This window comes from Dendrobates tinctorius, unplaced genomic scaffold (genome assembly GCF_039654945.1).
Source record: "Dendrobates tinctorius isolate UK_male_01 unplaced genomic scaffold, ASM3965494v1 ptg000326l, whole genome shotgun sequence".
Lineage (NCBI taxonomy): Eukaryota > Metazoa > Chordata > Amphibia > Anura > Dendrobatidae > Dendrobates > Dendrobates tinctorius.
Window position 1 is genome coordinate 8,892,106 of NW_027361993.1, and position 22,468 is coordinate 8,914,573.

Genomic DNA, 22,468 nt, shown 5'->3' on the forward strand with positions numbered 1-22,468 from the left:
CGATGCTATTTATTCCAGCATAAAATCCATGACACTCAACCAAGTATTCGGTTGCTTTGTCAGGTGATTGCCGGCCTGGGTAGATGGGCCGGTATTCTGGAATATAGATGAGGAATGTGCTGCCGATAAAATGATACAGATGATAGTAATAACATTCGTTCTGTCCTCATCAGTAATTCGTTGGTCTATGTAAACAAGTAAACGAGCGCAAATCTGCTTTTGTATGGCTGATTGGGGCTCTGTAACAGGCCGAGATTGTCCCACGTGTATACACCTTTAGGGTATGTGCACACGTTGCGGATTGGCCTGCGGAATTTTCTGCACAAAATCTGCATCTCTTGGCAGAAAACGCAGGGCAAAATGCTTGCGGATTACTCGTGGATTGTCATGCGTTTTTTGATGTGCGGATTTGCTTTACTCAATGTATAGTCAATGGGTGCAAAAGCGCTGCGTTTCCGCACAAAGAATTGACATGCTGCAGAAAAAAAGCGCTGGGAATCCGCACGGATTTTTCTGCAGCATGTGCACAGCAATTCTCAAATTCCCATTGACTATCATTGGTACTGTACTACACTGCGGATTTGTTGCATTTCCATGCGTCCAAAAACGCTGCGAAAACGCATCAAAATCCACAACATGTGCACACAGCCTTAGGATATGTGTACACGTTGCGGATTTTGATGCGGATCCGCAGCATTTTTGGACGTGCGGAAAAGCATCAAATCCGCAGTGTAGTGCACAGCCAATGTTAGTGAATGGTAAATTAAGAATTGCTGTGCACATGCTGTGGAAAAATCTGCGCAGATTTACAGCGGGTTTTTTTCCGCAGCATGTCAATTCTTTTTGCGGATCCGCAGCAGCATTTTCAGTCTGGCTCAGATCTCTCTCAGAAACACAAGGTAGAAAGTTCAGGATCCATTCCCAATACCACCTAACAAATCCGCACAGCAAAAACGCATTAAAATCCGCGAGAAATCCGCATCAATTCAGGATGAAATCGCAAGTGTTTTCCGCCAAGAGATGCGTATTCTCTGCAGAAAATGACACAGGCTAATCTGCAACGTGTGCACATACTCTCCCACTGTTGGCAAACATACCTTTTCAACAAGAAGAATGGCGACACTTCGTAGTTCGTAGTCAATTAATTCCTACATTTCCAGTAACACCAACTAGAGGAATCCACTGCACAGAAAAGATTATCCAAATTGGCTATTTCATTGGATATTTAAGTAGTTACCAGAACAGCCACGTCAGGTCTTCTCCGAAACCACACGGCCTCTTCCTGGCATGTTGGCATGTAAATACAGTGGTATTCCAATAGGAACCAATTATAAATCGGAGAACAAACACTTTATATCCCAAAAGTGGAATACAGTACTTCCAACAGTGTCAATAGGAAAGCAAGCACTTGACAGAGCAGACCATTAAAGGAGACAAGATAATGTCTATCCTGCCATAGCAGCCGCAGCCGTATGCCCTTCCATGCATGGAGGATATTTAAGATTGAAACCAGAGCCCATATCTTTTGTTTCAGGTCCATAAACCCGACCCAGATTTCTGTAAGCAAGACGTCTCCGGCTCCCTAAAGGTTTTTAGTGGAGAGGAGGATTGTGCAGGGGGGAGAGGGAAAGAATTGTGAAAAGTCATTGATTTAAAATAGACAATTTAGTCCATGACATTGGCGAGAAAATATGCTCTTCTTACAGCAACGAGACTGGAGGAATCGCTCTTTAGATGTTAAATCAAATTTTGCAATTTTTCTGGCAAATGAGGCATGCAAGCACATTATCAAAATCATGGCTTCCAAAATTAATCTGCCACTAAATAATTTATCATGCTGGTGATCTTATTGTAAATACGCTAGAATGGCGATCACGTGGGGACCCCGATCAGCGCTTTATTGGGAGATATCCTTTGCAATAAAGCACTTGCTTATCGGACTATATGAAAGACAGGCAATTATTAAAAAAAAAAAAGAAAAATGTATGGGGGGGGGTGTGGAGGATGAAAAGTCATTTGATACAAAATGTTCATCTGCTTCTCTGCCTTCATAACCACAGTCCTCGGAAATACATTAGCAAGTTAAATGGAAGCAATGTTATGTCTCTACTCTTTCTAGAGGAGGTCACAGATGTGGGGAGCATTTACTTCTTCTGGCAGCTTTAATCAGTTACAAAGTTAGAAAAGTTTATAGGATTTGTCTCAAGAGTCACATATGGCCAAAAAGATGTATAAAAAAATTGTTGGGAGCAAAGGGGCCCCCTATTAGTAAGGCCGCAGCTCCACCCGCAAGGAGCTACTCTTAGACTGAAGGCATGCTAGAAAACTAAAATTTCACAACTTCCCAAAAATATTCCCATGTGAATTCCTATCTGAAGGTGCAGAATTTCTTCTGGCTATATCATAAGGTATTAAAATAAAATTTGCTACATAGGATCCTCCAAATCCCTTTAAACTCTGACACAACTCATTCAAAGCTAACCACACCAGGAAATGCAAGAATACACACCCTGCTGACACATGGGAGAATGGCAGCACTTAGTTGTCAAGTCATTTTAGGCATTTCCAGGAGGAATAACAGAGTAACAGTGGGAGGCAGACTTCTGCAATCATCTAAGACAGACAAGTCAGGACAGCTGCCAAAAGCACAAACATGAATATTAACAGTCAACCCCAAAACCACAAGTCATGACTCTGCGAGTGAGAGATGTAGACAATTGTATTATGGTCATTTATTAGTGCAAGACTATCTTCATTTTTTTACCATTTTTTGAAGTTGTAACAAAAATTCAAATGTCTGTGGTGGAAAAAAAAAAAGAAAGAAAAGCTTGTAGTCCTCTAAATATTTTAGTGCCCTTGCCATCATGACTGCTGGAGATGTGCTGCCGCAGCAATTGGGTGTTTGCGGAGACTGTGCATTTTTAAAACCACTTATCAGCTGAGAGATGCACTAGCTTCCAACGTTTAATAGGTTCTGACTGAAAAGGAACTTAACCCATATGTCAAAGGATCACGAGAGCAAACTATTATATGAAATTACAGCAGATAGAACGGTTCACAGGGATGTTATCAGGGCGTATAGCCCTATACGGTCCAAGATCGCCCAGTCTCCGGAGTACTGCTGCTACTGACATATAATGTCAACAAGCAAAATAGAATGGAGTATAACGGTAGAATGAAGAATTCTAAATGAAAAAATACAATACAGCCACGTAATGCAAGGGAAGTGGGCGGAAAAAAAAACCTGAGATACATGTGACAGAATGAACTAAGCCTTCTACTTTATTCTCTAAAAATAAAAAAAAAAGCATAATCTTAAAAGAAATATGTAACAATACGTACATATAATCAATAGTGAATAACTGTGGCCCATCTCCACCCCCCCCCCCCCCCCCAAAAAAAAAAAAAATGCTAAAACATCATAATAATCGATGATTATGGCCTTACAGAAAAAATAATAATCACCTCCAGTATCAATCTCAGCAGCCCACAACAACATAGAATTAAATTTCTAAGGATGAAAAAGTTTCAGGACAAGCAATACTTGACGTGCCTGTTACACCATTGAGACTTGGTGTCCTTTACATTGAGGAAAGTCATCATATACAATTGCTCTGACTTTTCCAGGTCAAGGCTCCGGGATTCACAGCCATTTCCCTGGACGTTTCTTTAGTCATACATCAGTTTAACAAATGCCACTGTCTCAATGATTTCCTCCACTGCAATGTGTCACACAAATGGGTCTTTCCAAATGTTCGTGGACACTGGATTATCCTCTAAACGGAGCTTTTGATAAAAAAAAAAAAAATGTTTCCTTGCTCTGCAGCCAAGACATCAGATAATTAATATATTTGGTTGGTCTTTCTTCAAAATAGTAACTACCAAACTGACCTTCGACGTGCCAGAACCACAACCTTCAATCCAACTCCAAACAGTCCTGGCAGACACCAGATACACAGTAAAACAATAAAAGAACATTAACCATTCTGTAAAGGAATGAAGTGAAATACCTCGTTAGTGTTCCAACGATGCCTTTCTTTTGGTAAGCTTGAACATTTTGGTAGACATTCGAGCAGCTTCTTGGGTAGAAAGATCTTTACATGACTGCCGTTGCTGTTTCCATGATCATCTAATGAGAGAAAGCAGAAAGTGATGAACAGTTTACACATAAAATACACAGGGGGGGATGTCAAGAGGCCACTTTCAGGGTATCGATAATGATGAAGCAGGTTATGTACTACACGAAGAGATCGCCCACTGAGAAGACATGACTAACAATTATCTGATGAAAGGGGACCTCAAACAGCCTACAAATGTGAAAAAGTGATGCCACCTAATGATCCAGTAACCAGCGCTTACGTTGTACGCGATACACGAAATCCCTACCACCATACCATGGGGCATCATATTCACCCCTACAAGCAACATGTGGAATACACCACACTTACAGCATACAGGAGACTGACTCAATAAATAGAAATGTAATATTGCCACAAAAGATGCAATTTGGCAACAATTTGAAGGGGTTGTCCACTATTTGACAGCTTACGTACTGCTTTAATAAAAGAGAAAAAAATAATACATATATACCATACTCACATTATGGTCCAATGCCGCTCCTGATACTGATCGGCCAAGTGACATACAGCTAATCGGCATCTGCTGATTGAATGCAGGCTTCACTAGTCTGCCAGAGCCCCTGATCTTCGTATTGGTGGGGACCTCAGTAACTAGATGCCAAGCAATTACACACTTATCTATCACGTGAATTGGTGATATTTTATTTTTATAAGGACAATCCCTTTTTGCAAAAATATTCCATCCAGAAGCATTTATCACCAATGGATGAAACGCTGCTAGGAGCAGTTTTGGAAGGATACTGAGCATGTGTCCTGTCTGCTCAGAGCCTCCAAATAGCTGGGAACAGCCGAGTACAGCACAGAGGATTACCTCTTGGAGGAGATTACCTTTTAGGGAATTACATTAGCATTTTCCCACTATCGTGGTATAACGATGATCCCTATCTGATCCCTCCCATATAACATTGAAGAGGCGCAAGTAACTGCAAGGGATGCAGCTCTTGTGAGCAGTCTATACACGGTATACCAGTCGCCATATGAGGCGCGTGTATCTCAAATCACAGTCACTCAAAGGCGGTGTCTGATAAACCTCTCTCCTACACACAGGACAGGTTATAAATGCAGGATCCAGGAGTCTACGACCACTGATGCCTCCAGCAATCACCACTACCCCATTCAGTCTATAATCAACATTTACACAATGGACTTTTAAGTCCACATTCTGAAGGTTGGTGAGGCCCTCAGTAGCCGGACCAACAGTGATAATACATTTATAGTCCATCTTGTAGAGAGCTGATAAATATTTGATATTAATAACTCACTTCCCATTGCTCCCAGTTACAAATGGATAATTCCAATAACAACTGATCACAATGCAATTCCATACAATGCTCATAACCAGAGCTTCATTTTCCTAAAATCTAAGACTCTGAGGCAGCAGTCAGGACAGTGTCCATGTATCTAACATACATGCTACATGCATATAAAGAACTAAAATAAACGGAATAGAGCATACCCTCCAGCCGCCCATTATAACATGCAGAAAAACACGGTCTGTATCTTAACTACACAAGCTACTCCAACACTTCATATTTAGACGCTTAAATCATCAAAAGTGCTTGTCGGGAAAAAAAAAGAAAAAGAGGCGAAATAACAATTCCCAGAAAATGCCTGAAATACAAATAGAATGGTTTTGATTACATTTTTTAATGGGACATTTATGTTGATTAAGTCTTTTAATAAGCCCCGTTATGCATTGGGAGTTATAATTTCCCTTGTTACTCACGCTGTGGGTACTTAGTAATGGAGGATACTCTGGGTTTTATTTGTCCTATTGTACTTAATTAAATATACAATAAGGGGAGGAGGGAAACCAGCAGATGAGAGACATAATTAAAGTGACACCTTCGAGCAACAGTAAGAAGTATGGTCTGATCCTCAAAGTCATTACACTTGTTCTATGGACCAAGAACGGTCATAGACATTAAAGCTCTGGCATAGGGGGCACTCAGACAACGTACATATAGAGGCAAGAGGGAGGTTACATTAAACGAACACCAGATATTCTCTCCTTCACTGACATGATTTTCAGGTTTCTAAGCACTGCTACAAGTGGAACATGCTCTATACTGAGGAATTAGAATAGAGATTATAGAAAAGTTGCGGTAGTAATCACGAGCAGCGATAATATCCAGCCATCCTTCATCTAGTTATCAGTATATCGATAAATTATCTTGCACTTCACCTAATAGAAATTGCCAATTCTAATTTTCAGACCCGATCATGAGTCAATCCAATCAAATCCATGCTCTGCTTATGCTCATATACTACCACCATTCCTACAAAAGAAGAACAGCGTCCACTTTATCCCACATCCACCTGTGCCCTCTGGACTCCACAAATGTCACTTTTTTTGACCAGATTAGGTAAAATAGAAGGAAATGAGTCCCTCTCTTTCACCATCCAAAATGGTTGGGTTGGAGAAATGAACATCCATTAATTGTCCAACCAAAGAGCCTTAAAAATGTTCTGATGGTTTAAAGTGTCTCTCCCATCTCAGATTTCGGCCAGCTAAATCTTTAAAAAAAAAAAAAAAAAAAATATATGAACGATACTGATGTGGTCAATTCCATTTTCTTACCCGTTTTTTTTCTCTAAGAATCCCATGATTCTTACCCAGTGCCACGCAGAGCTGTGCTGACCATTTCCTATAACCTGCGTTATCACTACATGGCAGCATTATGAGGAGTGAGTATACTTGATGCTCGGGTTTTTCCGAGCATGCTCAGGTGATCTTCGAGCATTTTGGCGTGCTTGGAGATTTAGTGTTTGTCAACGCAGTAGCATGATTTGCGGCTGCTAGACAGCCTGAATATATGTAAGGATTGCCTGTTTGTTAGGAATTCCACACATGTATTCAGGTTGTCTTGAAGCCGCAAATCATGCAGCTGCGTCGACAAACACTAAATCTCCAAGCATGACAAAATACTCGGAGATCACCCGAGCATGCTCGGGAAAACCGGAGTAATGAGTATACTCGCTCATCACTACAGCCATGTTAAAAGCATGGACGCTAAAAGCAGTGGAGAATGGCTCCTAGGCTGTAGAGATGTGACCGGCCAAGGAGCTACTGCTCGAGATCCTAGCCATCTACATTGTAAAACTAGGAGCTATGATGATGCATAAACCGCAAACAGTAGTAACAAGGAGCAAGATCTGCTGTTTTCATCCTACACCCTCAGCAGCATCAATTCCAGTGCAGCTTTAGCTGCGACTGGAGAAAAGGACAACTAGCATCTCAAGATCAACCTCAGATAAAGTTATGAAGTTATAGTTACATTTAACCTTAAAATGATGAAAAGTGACCACTGGTGGGTATACGGAGTCGGACATAAAAGTCTACAGATGCTTAAAAAAATATATATATATAAGAAGTTGAAAAAAAAAAAAAAAAAAGCCTCATGAGCAGGAATGCAATTACAGCTAAACTGGAAACGTACAAAAACATGGACGTAGGACAGTAAATGGCAGTCTCCAAGATTAACTCCAAGGCTAAATTGATCTGCAGAGCGCAGGTCCGCACATCACACAGAAATCATTCTGTTTGCAGGCAGATATTTACATCTAAAAATAACCAAGTTGTACTTTTATTTAGCCGGGATATCTCGGGCAGCCAGGAGAAACCGTAGAGACCCCACCATTAATTACAAACAATATGAAATCCCTGATAATTTTATGGCTTTCTTCATGCTCTCTGCACTTTATATTCCCCAAGGAGCTAACATGGATCATAAAATTTTACTGCGCACCACACCAAATCAAAAATGATCTTTGTCATCCACAAGTCTTTTTTTTTTTGTACGTTTTTCTATCCTCCGAGACTTCCGCACTGCATTTCCAAGCTCAGCTGTAAAGGCAATGGATGTCCACGAGCTGCATCAAATGACCGAGTAGAGACTGGCGGCCGTTACCATGGAGCTACGTGCAAAAAGTAAGAAAGAGTTTTGAAGCAGTCGATGCCATGATAGTGTTTGTAGTGACACGTATGACTTTTTCCTTCAGGCGCTTCTTCTGAAATACTGGAAGGGGTTGTTCATTTTGGACAATCGCTTTTTTCTGTTAAAGGGACTGTCCATGACTTTACAATTGATGACTTATACCCTATTCTCTTAGGTGGGAAAGAAGTGCACTTCTCAACAATGGTGACAAACTGTGGTTGCTTATAGCCGCCGCATTTGAAGCCGATTTCAGCTGATAAGTGGGAGGTTGAGGTGTCAGATCAATAAGAAAAAGGTCATCATTTGTAAAGTTTCCCCTTCCTTTAATCAAGGGATGTCCCGTATTTGTGGCCCTGAGTGATCAGTCTTCTCCAGAGCTGGGAGCAGTAGCCATCTACAAAACAAGGAGATTTTCCAACCGATGTGAACGTAGTGCTCTCCATCCACTTCTACAAGAAAAGGTGTTTCATATTTTTTTGTTAAATCTACATGTAAAAGGTGCAAAATAGTGAGCTTACCCCCCAAACACAGGATAGAGACAGACGGCCTACTCGCTCGTTCTTATACCTGGCACGACTAAACTAAAAAAAAAAACCTAAAACGCATCCAACACTTTTCGTGCTTTCTGTTGGAAATTTTCTAAAATAATAAATTGATAAAAATCCTTTCTGGTAAAAACTCTTCTCTCACGGGATCTTCTCTTTGAAAGCTATCACCTTCTTCAACAGCGAGTCTTCACAATATCTGCCATTTTGGCACATTAGCCGGCGTTCAACAAGATAATTGCATAATTACTCTGGTCTATAACACACAAAGCAGCATGACCTTTCTGATGATGCATGGCAATAGAACAAAGGGATTTATTTCCCCCACATTTTTTTTTCAAGGTAATTATTTCCTCTCCAATAAAAAAAAAATGTGTAAGACCTGCAAAAGCCAAAAGACAGAACCCGACAAAGTGCAGAACTGAGAGAATCCTCCTATCTGGCCGGTAAACACGCGCTCTAATTATAGAGATATATTACATATAGGAGACGTGAGGCCAAGCTGCTACTACTCTCCTACCAACTACTCCATTGTAATCTGCTGTACAGGTGAATGCAATCTATTGTCCCCTGATATCAGCCAATTCAGCCAAGAGACATACTACTCCTCAACTAGATAAGTGGAGAGCCCCTGCATCATGATCGTCTATCACAGAGCTGCTGCTGGACTTTACTAACCTGTCAACTTTAGATCGAAAACTTTAAAGAGTTTGATCTAAGGAGCAATGATGGTGAGCTCACAAAATACTGCATTTATAAAACTATTTAAGACGAGCTAAATAATTCTCGAGCAATAAGACAATATACAGAGAACCCACAAGTGAACAGGTCAATATTTCACATGGTTCAGTCCTTCTTATAGTAAAACACGACCACTGATCGACTGCAGCCTATGCCATGTCATCAGATCGGACATCCATGCCGACAGAATACTGAAGAGCTGTGGCTGATTGGCAGCCAATGGAGGTCACGTATTAGTTTATATATATATATAACCCACCAAGAATAGCAGCGCCGCCGTCGCGGCAATGGCGCCTCTGCACAAGGTGAGAATTAACTGAATTTATTTTATATGAGGCAATAAAGAATTAAGCAAGGAGTGCCCAGTAGTGGTCAACTCCTTTAATTCTTAAAGCACAGTAAACTCTGTACCCAGTGATATTATGGAAGTTTTTCTGCATTGGAGACATATAAAGGAGCTCATTCATCCCTGAGGAAAGTTGGGAACACCTCCTACACATCACTTAGTCCCAGTGGTTGAACCAACCAACATTGGTCTAATAGGTATATGAGCCTAAAGTACAGAAATAATAAGGCCAGGAAGATTTCTTGGCCTATTGTCATTCAGTCCTTGAAACATACTAATCAGCCTTGAAGGAACTCTCTGTGATAATGATACTGATGACCTTATCCTCAAGATAGGTCAGCAATATGAGACCCAGCATAGTCCGATGACATCACTGATCAGCTGTTAGGGCTGAGAGAATAGGAGCTGATCTGCAGCAGCCTCCTTTGCTGTTCAGCCACTGTCTGTGTTTACAGCTGGCCAAAGCAGCTGATCGGTGGCAGTGCTGGGGGTCACACTCCCTTGATTGAATATTAATCTTAAAATATATTTTCCCAGGAAAAACATTTAATAGTTAGAAACAGTGATTGGCAGGGATATCACTGTATCACCCCATCATGCATAATGGATTAAATACACTATAATTGGTAGGAAAATTCCTTTAGGTGGCTAATTAGAAGGGACAATAGTTTAGCCCCATATGGAGACATGAGGAGCCCTACCTGGTGTAGAGAGGCCACAGCATGACACAGGGGGTGTACATGTGGACTATACAATAGGGAGAATATGCATTAAAAATCGACATGTTTAATTTCACAGGTCAATATCACCCCAGAAAAAAATCTGCATCAAGAGAATGAGATGTTAAACTCTCATCCACAAGTCAGGTACTGTATTCAACGGCATAAATCTGCAGCTCTTCCTGGGGAGCCCTGGCGCTGGGGTCCACTAACATTGCGAGTGCCAAAAAACCTTCTAATTTTTTATTTCTACATCTCTCATGCACCGCTCCGTCAGGCTTTGCACTAGACATAATACTGTGAGGGAGATTTATTAATACTGTCCTGAAGTCAGACAGGATAAAACTAGACGAGACAGGCAGAAACTGTGCCAAATTTATCAGTGTCGCATGCTGTATGATAAATTTGGCGCATTTTGCTACACAATACACCATAGATAGATGTCAAATAAACCCATAACTGGGCCAACAACTTGACTGACACCTCATATACACGGGCACACTCGGCTTAGCAGTGCATGCATACATTTTCAGCAGTGAAAGGGGAATAAGAAGCTGCAGGACAGTTCTGGCAGAAACTTATCTTCTGTCAGTACAAATTGAAAGGACATATTAAAATCAAAACAAGCCCAACATCTTCCCTTGGCACACCTCCATAGAAACCAGGGAGTTGCGCGCTATATTCATTGGTTTTTGTTTGGCCATCTCTGGACTGACTGGGCCAAATGAAAAAAACGCCATTAAATGGGGTTGCCCACTGAAAATAAGTTATCACCTATCCATACAACTTATTGATCAGTGGTGGTCCAACCGCTGGGAAGGGCATCAATGGGCAGAACAGGGTTTTATACCCATAAAAATGGAACTACATTGCACTTGTTCGACTGTGGCTCCATTCATTCCCTATGGGGCTGCTGAGCGCTGCACTCCCAATTTATCCGACAGCCCCATAAAGAATGAGCTGAGCAGCTGCCGGACATCTGACCTGTCGCTCCATTTTGTATAGGGATTTAAAATTACCCATCGGGAATAAAACACAAAGGTCATCATATTTTGCCGATCAATGTGGGTCCCAGCAGTCGATCAAGTTACCACCTATTTTGGCAATAGGTGATAACCTGGTTTTCTCTGGACAACCCAGTTCACAATACCGTTTGGCCAGACTCATTTTTCTAGACACTTTTTAAAACATTGAAAAATGGAATAGAAAGTGGCTGAAACACAGAATTCCTTAGTTGAAAGCAATGTACAGAATTTGCTTGGCACAATTGGCTTGGTAAACCTTCCCCAGTATATTTGCTTTGCCTGCAGTGATTCTTTCAGTTAGAAATGGCATTTTGGAAGATACCTACTAACAGATTTTTCACAAAAAATAAAAAATTAAAAATGATCAAAATAAAAAGAGTCAAAGTCACCATATCAATTTCCTAAAACACCTCCACCTCGGCTGTTGAAAAAGGTCAGGGTGAGAAAAAAAAAACAAAAAAAATGTGTCATTTATCGAAGCAATCCTTCATTTATCTGCACCAAAACTACAGAACACACAATTGCTATACTTGCACATACAACATTCCCAGATCATACAGGCGGTGAAACATTTTTGCAAAGCACAACAAAAATCAAAAAAGCACACGTACATGCAAAAGTATGGACACAAGTTCCCCTCCCCGCGGCTCTACGTCAAGCTTAGCAAATCGGCACGAGAGACGAGCTGTCTGCCCAGCATTAAACAATCCGGTTTGCCATTTTCTGATCCGTTCATAAAACGACATCATTTAAGGTAATTAACGAAACGCTAAAGTAGATATTTATCTCTGCTGATGGTTCTGATACAGAGCAATGTATAAATAATTGATATTAATGTGGAGCGGGTAGGACTGACACAAGGCAGCTGATGACTGAGGAAAGGGATTCCCTGGTTTACGTTCAGCACCTTGGACAGCGACCAGGAAAATCTCACCCTATGAAGAACAAGGTGCTCCTCTCATCTGAATCTACAAAAACTGCAACTCCCAGCCAGTCCTGACAGCTGCAGACTATGCGGAAATGCTGGGAGTTGTAGTTCTACAACAGCTGGTATGCCACAGGTTGGAGATCCCCTCCTCCCAACCAATGCCTATTTACCAGGGAACCAATATATATGGCTTCTTACAATGATCTATACACCGAGGCAGTATAGATAGGACGCAAGCAATGGCGTCCTCATTATGCCATGCAATGCAGAGAATATATACAGCCGGCGTCAAGTCACACCATTCTGTCTCCAGTTATTTACTTTTATTAAAGTGCAGACAGGAGATGGGGGTAAGGGAGAGGCACTAAATTCACTGGGCCAGACAGACAGCAAAGTAGGGGGAGGCTTTAGGTGAGACGGTTACTGCAATGACTACTCCAAAACAAATGACGACATCCAGGTAAGTTTCCGACAGATAGCACTGTTTTTGGGAACGTGCAATTTTGATCTGTGTCATCAAAAATATTATCAACGACTAAACCAAAAAATAATATTAATCATCTTTGCCAGCGAGCGGACTGGTTGTTTTACTTTCCTATGTCGTCACCATCTCATTTGTTTCCCAAGCATGTAAAGGAGCACCCGCTGACGGAAAGAGGTAGCAAAGCTGGATCTTCACTCTTTGCTTACCATAACGCAGCGAGCTCACCTGAGAAAAGTAAAAATAAAAAGCACAGAGTGCTGATGACGAGCCCAGCTCTCCTACACCTCAAAAGTGGAGGTTAATGTACTCCAAGGCTCGATAGGCTACACGCGGCTTAGGTCTGGACTCCTGGACGCTGGTCTGCAGGCTTGTTTACTGCTGCACAGTCCACTTCTTCCTGAATCTGCATGTTAAACTAATTAACTAGCACATATTCATATACAGATTTATAAAAGACTGGCTGTGTTACCACTGCGATTTCAGATAAATCCTACACTAAGCTAAAGGAATGCAACAAGGGGTAGGAGCGTCATACCATGTCCTTGAGCAAACTGGGGATGAGCGGCAAAAAAACAACAACAAAAATATATATCTATATATATATTATATAAATAAAATGTAAATATATAAAAGTAAAACAAAAATGATCTTCCGATACATTCCTCAGTACTTTACTACTAAAGCCCAAGTCCTACCCAACCGTCAACAATATCAACTAGGATATAAGTCTACAATGAGAAATCCCATCCACTTGAGATCATGCCCTTACTATATCACATGGTGAGGAGGGGAATTAATTGAACACGCCAATTAAAATATACTTTGCTGTATCTCAAGTTAAAATGCAAATGTGCCATTTTTCCGGAAAAAAAAAAAGAGCATTTGTGGGTTGAGGGGGGGGTTGTACACATAATCAGCATGTCTATGGTGGAAGCGTCTTGATAGTGCATCACTACCCCCTTGTGGATTTGAGATATATTGTTACCTCGGCTTTATGGCATTATCTGTTATTTTGGTTTGGCTCATTAAAAAAAAAGGATCCTACTTATTAAAAAACACGGAGGATAACATTAAGGCAAACGGGCGAAGTAACTGCTAATAAAAAAAACGCTGCGTGCAAACAAAGGAAAAAAAACAACTAAAAATGGAATAAACAATGCAAGCTAAAAATGACACATTCTATATATAGTAATTACATATTTACTAAATATTGGACACAATGTTGCAATTGCCTATGAAAAAAGAAATAAGTCCGGGAAAAGTTGGAGGAACGCGGGGAGGACGGGAGCTGGTTTATCTATTTTTCTATAAATGCTGTTCACCTATAAATGATTCCAAGGGGCAGGCGTTCGCTTTACTGCAACGTAAATTAAAAAAAAAAAAAAAAAAAGATGTAATTTTATAAGTATGGGATGTGACTGTAGACGAGGAGCGACGGCCGGAGCGGAGGAGTTCAGGAATATTCCACAGTAAATCACAGCAGTCTGGAGGTGCCATGTGCTGCTGTTTTGCAGCGTGTAGTAAACTTGATGCTCATTTTGTGGAAAGTTTGCTGGATTATCGGAGACGGCTGAGCCTGATCTAAGCCCCTGACACCCCCCCTGCCCCCACTGCCAGGGACGAGCGACTATGGATTATTAGCAGCGCCCACAAATACAACAGATCAATACAACCCCCATCATCCTCGTGCCCTGATCCAGTGTGTGACCATTTACCATACTTTCCAGGTGTCTGCCGCCGGCTCTGGTTGCATAAAGATCCTTCCAGCAGGTTATTCATCGACATGACGAAGACGACGTGGCGACGACGATGAGGATGATGATGACCGTGGTCGTCCAAGGAGCCAATACCCCAACTGTAGGCACCAGTCGAGGAAACATGCCAGGGACCCCCGTCCCCTTGTGGTAGAAAAGCCCAAGGAGCGCAGGTAGATCAGGTGAGGAGATCGAGGAGACGGGAAGGGGGCTGCTGAGGACACTAAATAAGAGATTGGGGGCAGGGGAGGGAAGGAGTCGGGGGTCTCCGAGATACTCCGGGGTAACAGTAGGCTACGTTGTACATAAGGGTCCAAATATGGGAATAAGTTTTGGGGCACAAGGGAAAAAGAAGAGGAAGACGAAGCTTGGATGGAGGCAGCCAATGATGAGCCGGAGGTGAGCTATGTCTCCCCCCCAATGCTGGTAGACCCCTGAAGATGACAGGGAGAAGAGGGGATGTCAAGAGCTGACCCCTGGCTGACCCAGGAGGCTATCACCCCAATGTGTGGGCAGCCCCCCTCTGCCTGGGCTGGAGACCCCGTGCTTGTAGTGTCATGGGGGGGTGACAGCCTCCTTCTCCTCAATGTGTCCAAGTGTGAGGGGAGCGGTGTCAGGAAAGTGTGCCCACTCCTCCTGCTGCTGCCGCTGCCTCCTCACACACAGCCCTCCCCTTCTCCTCCCAACCGCCTCTCTCTCCTCACCTCTCACACCCGCCTGTCTCCTTCAACTCACACACGCACATATCCCCTCCCCCTTTCCACATCCCCCCGGCCTCGGAAAGCACAGTCATCCCCACAGAAAGTGTATCGTTCCCCGCTCTTTACCTTCCGGCTTGTTCTCGGCAGCCATTTCCCCTCCGCGCGCCACATCCTCTCCTCCTCGCCACCGGTAACAACCAAAGCGCGCTCCCGCGGCCGGACCCGATGGGCGGAACCCTCAGTGTCCCAGCCACGCCCACCGCTACCATAAGGATCCTGAGCTGTCGCGCCAATCATACTGATTGAGCGGTCTAACGACCAATCAACGCCAGAGTTTCATGACCCCACCCCTGCCGAGGAGGAGCCGAAAGATTTACGTCACTGACAGTGTTAACTCCACAAGCTACGCCCTCACTATAGTGCCCTACATCCACGCCCTCATGAAAAAACTGGATTGGCTAAAACTGGGTACGCCCATTCAACCTCTAAACAAATGTTGGGATTGGTTGATGAGGAGCTGAGTTAGCGCGCTTGAACCAATCAGAGTAGGGGAAGGCTATCGAGGCGGTAAGGATTGGCTTGCAAGGCAGGAGAGGCGGAGAAAAGGCGGAGCCAAAGTTGTGTGGTAGACCAATTAGGGTGCGGGGCTGCGGAGCTGTCATGGCCGCGCCCTCTCTTGGAGCTGTCACACGTGAAGCGCTGCGAGGTCGGGTAGTCCCCAGCTGTGGTAGGAGCACGGGACTGTACTGCACGTTACTGACCTGCGAGCCCATGTCCCGGCGGGGCCGAACCCTGTGTGTCACCGGCACCACGCGCTGTGCAGGGACAGGGCGTCTCTGTAGCCTAGAAACCGCGGCACGGCAGAACGTGGAGCGGCGAGACCACGGGAGATCTCACTGTCCTCGCAGTCAGTGGCCCCAGCCTCGGGGGACGCATCAATCACGGGGCTGTCAGTGATGCCGGTCCTACACCCACTCCAGCAATCCTCCACCAGGGAGGGTGCAGCAGCTCACAGATCGCCTGTGGATGCAGGGGCTGCCATGTGCAGGACTCCTGGCAGGCAGCGTCCATGTGTTCTGGGCTTGTGGACACCAATCAGCCATAACATTAAGGCCAGCCTAATAGTGTGGATCAGGGCAGGGACAAGGTATCATGGGCCCCCCAATGAACTCACAGCCCCCAAGTAAAGGAATGGGTCAGACACTAACCCATTAACAGGTCCCTTAGTGCTCCCCCTCCCGCTCTGATGAGCACTACCACTAGAATTGTTACCATTTTCTTCCAAAAATGCCAGCAAAAGTAACAAAAAGTGGTGTAATATAGTGGTGAGACCGAACGGGGGTACGTTTTCAAAGTTAGCTATAGAATCAGTCATTGTTTGTGGACTGTTTACACACTAGGAGGGATAAATAGCGACATTCACCCCTGACCTTGCTGAACTATAATGGGGGCTGTTTGGTTTCAATTAAGGTGTCCACTGTCCAGCATTTAGCAGATACCCTACTGGAAACTAAACAGACCCCAGTGTAGATAAAGGGATACGGCTGATCAGAGGGGAACATAGAAATCATGGGACTCCATAGCAGAAGATCTAATTGCCCCCCAAAAAAAACAAACAAATGATTGCTGGGGTCACAAAAGAGTATATCTCACAACTTACCAGCCTTTACATACTAAAGTCCTAGATTTCCCTTTTATTGCCTTAATAAAGTATGATGCCAACAAAAGTGCCCCCCAAGCACAGTATGATAGCCCTATGGTGAGGTCCTCCACATCAGCCTCTACAAGCACAGTATAGTGACCCTACTGTACTTACAAGGCAAAGTATGGTGACCTCAACAAAGTATGATTCCCTAACTGTGGCCCTCACACAGAATAATAGCCCTATACTGTATAATGGCCTGCACTAGCTCTCCACACAGTATTATGGACCCCACAGAAATCTTCACACTGTAAAATTGCTTGCATACAATGTAAAGGCCCCCCGCATAGCCCTCCAAATATTATAATGACCCCACATAACCTTCCACATAGTGTAATACGCCCCCATAATCCTCCAAATAGTATAATGAGCATCCCATAATCCTCCATGTAATATATAATGCACTCCTCATGGTCCTCCATACAATATACTGCATTCCCAATAGTCCTCCATAGAATATAACAAACTCCCCATGGTCCTCCATATAATATATAATTCACTTCCCATGGTTCCTCATACAATAAAATGCACTTGTCATGGTCCTCCATACAATATAATGCACTCCCCATGGTCTTCCATACAATAGAATGCACTTGCCATGGTCCTCCATACAACGTAATGCACACCCCATGGTCCTCCATATAATATAATGCAGCCCCCATGGTCCTCCATACAATATAATGCACTTGCCATAATCCTCCATACAGTGTAATGAACTCCCCATGGTCTTCCATACAATATAATGCACTCCCTGTTCTACGTTTGTTTTATGTGCTGGTTTAGTTGTTATAGCACCATCTAGTGGTGGCTGAATGTATAGAGTGTGGCATTGAGGGATTGAAGCAATGTGTACGAGAAAGATGCCATTTTCTTCTGCCATTTTACTTCATAGGACACACGTGTTTATTTGTCCTCCTGTAACTCCCCAACTTGAGTTTGCTATTTTGATAAAGCATATCTGGTAAGATTAATATTTTTCTTTGCAATGCCTTACAGAGATGTTATTAACTGTATAGCAGCCAGTGCACAGTAGATGTAATTAGAAACCTGTGTATTTCCATGTAAAGTTTGCATCACACTGTATACTTCCCTATAATTGTAAGTGTTAGTTGTGTGATCATCTGTCCAATACTTATCTGTGTTGTTTGTATTCTTATAGTTTTACCGCATGTTCTATACTGTTCACCAATAAACAAGTTAGACTACAGAGAACGGTCTCCTTATTTGGAAGACAGAAAGTGGTTTATGCTGTATGCTAGATTGCACACGGTGTCAACGTGTATGAAGGCAGAACAATAAAACAGATGCTAGACGCCTGCGATAGTGAATACGACTTAAGGAGCTGCTTGTACCCATACCGCACTGCCTGGGATACTGCAGCGGCCGCCATACAGTCACAAGTACCAAGAGTGCAGCCCGCCAACAAGTGTGCTTCATCATTCCAAGCCACCGTGCATTGACTGTTTCCCGCTAATATACTCAGCAGTATGCAGCTAAGCGCACAATGTCTCAAAGCAGCACAGCCTCACTCAAAACGAGGTCATGAGCAAGCTCCAGCAGATCGTCATTAGCAGAGTTTGCTGCTGTCACTCGTGCCAAAGCCGAAGCAGCCAAAGCAAGATCCTCCTTCGCCAAAAGAGAGATGCACTTAAAGCTGAGACAGGCGGAGCAAGATGCAGATACCGCTCGTCTGCAAGCCGAAACCGCACGTCTGCAAGCAGAGAGCGAGGCCGAAACTGCACATTTGCAGGCAGAGAGAAAAGCGGAAACTGCACGTTTGCAAGCAGAGCTAGAAAAACTTGCGGCAGACAAAGAGACAGCAGCTGCAATAGCTAAAGCAGAGTATTTGGAAGCTATGAAGGATCCTGATTGTGAGAGGCGCAGCAACATTCCCGGACCAGATCTAGAGTAGCAAGATCCAGTGCAGCGCGTCACAGAGTACGTCCTTCAACATTCCGGCATGGATGACAGCCGTGACGCACCACATCAACCAGCCTACATTGATTACCAGCGATCCAACCCCGAACTTCACTACCATAGGAGAGGAAACTTCCCGCACAGAGATGTCTGCCACAGCTACCGTTCCACAGAACAGAAGGTACAGCCTCCACCCAGACTGAAAAGAACACCCTTTGCATCAGAACGGTATTATACGGACTATCCTAAGCCTGAAGCTCCTTACATGTGTGAGGATGCACCACACACACAGCATGACAACAGCACACCAGCTCATGTTGGCACTGACCCAGCCACTATGAACTTTGCAAAGTTCTTTGCTCACCGGGAGCTGGTGACCAAGGAACTTGTAAAATTCACCAATTGAGCTGAGAGCTATAGAGCATGGTGAGCCTCCTTCCGTAATGCCATTAGAGACTTATATCTTTCTAGTAGTGAACAGTTAGATCTGGTAAAGCAGCTTGGGAACGAGTCCGCTGAACATGCCTAAAGAATCAGAAACATTAACATAATTTACCTACACATAGGCCTCCGTATTGTGTGGGAGAGACTTGATGAATGTTATGGGTCAGTAGAAGCTATTGAAAATGCTTTATATAAAAGATGATGATTTTCCCAGAATAGGGAATAAGGGTTATCAAAAGCTCATGGAACTAAGTGACTTGTTAATGGAGGTACAGGTTGCTCAGATAGATGGGGACCTGCCAGGGTTGGCATTCCTGGACACTGCCAAAGGTGTCAACCCAATTGTTCAAAAACTCCCTTACAACCTACAAGAGAAGTGGATCAGTCATGGGTCCCGTTACAAACAGACTCATAAGGTCTCATTTCCCCCTTTTAAGGTGTTTGTAGACTTTGTTATTCAACAAGCAAGAGTTAGAAATGATGCCAGTTTTGATTTCACTATGTCATGTAGCACTGCCCTTGGTGTCAAACCCTGTAAAACAACAGTGGTAGTTCACAAAACTAATGTTACTCCCACAGGTTTTCCTTACAGGGTAAGCAAGACCTCCCCGGAGGAAGACAAACCTCAGGAACTCAGCAAACACTGCCCCCTACACAAGAAACCACATCCTCTGCTAAAATGCAGAGCCTTCAGGGAAAAGTCTCTAGAAGACCGCAGAGGTTTCCTCAAAGAAAACAAGATATGTTTTAGATGCTGTGCGACGACCTCGCACTTCGCTAAGAACTGTGAAACCAGTGTGAAATGCAAGGAATGTGGTAGCGTGGAGTACAACACAGCCTTACACTCTGGACCACCTTCAGGGGTATCATTGCAAGTAGAAGAGTGCGGCGAAAGGCCGGTGGTCACCAACGTAAACACTCTAGTAATCACTTCTCAGTGTACAGAGATCTGTAAGGAACTTGTACCAGGAAGATCATGCTCGAAGATCTGCCTTGTCAGAGTCTACCCAGCGAGTCATCGGGATAAAGCAATCAAGGTGTATGCAATCTTGGATGATCAAAGCAACAGGTCTCTAGCCAAGTCCTTTCTCTTCGACACCTTCAACATTACTGGCCCCGGTTCTCCTTACTCCTTGAAAACGTGCGGGTACTGTCGAGACGGCGGGGAGAAAAGCAACTGGGTTAAAGGTAGTGTCTATAGACGGTCAAGCCTGCATAGCCTTGCCATCAATACTGGAGTGCAACCAGATTCCTGACAATAGGTCTGAGATACCTATGCCAGAGGTAGCAGCTCACCATTCTCATCTGAAGCGTATAGCCCATCTGATACCGGAACTGGATCAAGAAGCTCCGATTTTCTTACTCCTCTGAAGAGACATACTACGAGTCCATAAAGTTAGAGGACAGATTAACGGCCTACAGAACGCTGAGAGACTTGACCTGGCATGGGTCATTGTAGGAGACGTCTGTTTAGGTGGAGCACACAAACCGACCTCAGTCAGCAGCATGCTCACCAATACTCTTGAAAATGGACATCCGTCTTTCTTCCAGCCATGTAAGAGTAGCTTCCTGATAAAAGACTTGCCACACAATGCTCCTCTACCTTGTCCGTTAGCTGATCCTTCATGTGAAGACCACACATGTGATGGCGACCAAGATCACATAGGGTGCACAGTTTTCCACAGAACAAGAGAAAGCAACAAGGTAGCAATGTCCATAGAAGACAGTCTGTTTTTGTACATCATAGATCAAGAGATGGTAGAGATGAGTCAAAGAGTTGGAGGGCCCCTCTACCATTTAAACCCCATTGGCATCGCTTACCCAACAACAGAACCTGTCTACGGTCGATTTGTCTCCCTCAAACGCAAACTTCAGAAGGCACCTGAAATGAGAGAGCACTTTTTTGCCTTCATGGAGAAAATACTTCAGAATGGCCATTCAGAAATTGCACCTGTACTTCAAGATTCCGAGGAATGTTGGCATTTACCCATTTTTGGCGTGTATCATCCTAAGAAACCTGGTTAGATAAGAGTAGTATTTGACTCAGGCACCAGATATGAAGGTATCTCGATAAACGATGACTTTTCGTCTTGCCCAGACTTCAATAACAGACTTCTAGGAGCACTTATTCGCTTCCGCAAAGACGCAGTGGCATTCATAGCTATAATAATAGCTGACATGCAACAGATGTTTCATTGCTTCCTTGTCGAAAAAGAACATAGAAACTATTTGAGGTTTTTCTGGTACCGCGATAATAACCCCTACAAAGACATCGTGGAGTATCGGATGACAGTACACATCTTCGGGAATGGCCCTTCCCCTGCTGTCGCCATCTATGGTCTTAGACATTCAGCCAGAGAGGGCGAAGCAAACTACGGGTCGGATGTTAGATCGTTTGTGGAGAAGGATTTCTAAGTGGACGACTGCTTGAAATCCACACCCACAGATGAATCGGCAGTTGGTCTCCTAAAAAGGACACAAGAAATGCTCGCTTTGTCCAAATTGAGGCTGCACAAAATTGCTTCCAACAGCCAAAAAATGATGGCAGCTTTTCCCTCTCATGATTACTCAACTGATCTACAAGACTTGGATTTAAGCAGACTCCCTTCCCATGCAACAGAGCCTTGGTTTGCTCTGGAATTTGAAGAGAGATGCATTTACCTTTCGGATCAACGAAGAAGAAAAACCTTTCACACATAGAGGTGTCCTGTCCATGATGAACAGCTTGTACGATCCTCAAGGATTTGTAACCCCTGTAACTATCCAAGGTAAAATGATGTTGCGAGACTTCACCCAAGAGATGAAGAGGAGGATGAATGAACTCATGGAGATGAACATCCGACACTGCGGAGACACCATCACGTTTCTCAACGCAGTGATTCTAGAGCACTGCCCCCATCCCTTATGGGAAATATGCAAAACATGCAAAACAGAAGCCGCGGAGACACCATCACGTGTTTCTCAACGCAAGCAATGACCAGCCAGGTCTTTGTCCGGGAAGGAACAACCACAGGAAGGGCAGTCTCCAATGAAGGAAGCCACCTATGCCAAAACATGGTATCCATCCACATACAGCTGTTTCGGG

The 22,468-nt window shown here is 43.6% G+C and overlaps 1 protein-coding gene across 5 annotated transcripts in view; it reads right to left on the reverse strand.

The window, feature by feature from the left end:
• Nucleotides 1–15,571, reverse strand: part of CAMTA1 (calmodulin binding transcription activator 1) — a 2,204,257-nt gene extending 2,188,686 nt beyond the window's left edge. For 4 of the 5 annotated variants that reach the window (XM_073561725.1, XM_073561726.1, XM_073561727.1 and 1 more), the window contains exons 1-2: nt 14,581–15,331; nt 4,011–4,129 (exon numbers count right to left, since the gene is read on the reverse strand). In XM_073561725.1, coding sequence (XP_073417826.1) covers nt 4,011–4,129; nt 14,581–14,650 — 189 coding nt within the window. In that variant the 5' untranslated portion in view covers nt 14,651–15,331. Of the gene's footprint in view, nt 1–4,010; nt 4,130–14,580; nt 15,332–15,446 lie in introns of those variants that run through there. The other variant, XM_073561724.1, reaches the window with a different exon arrangement.
• Nucleotides 15,572–22,468: the final 6,897 nt, after the last annotated feature.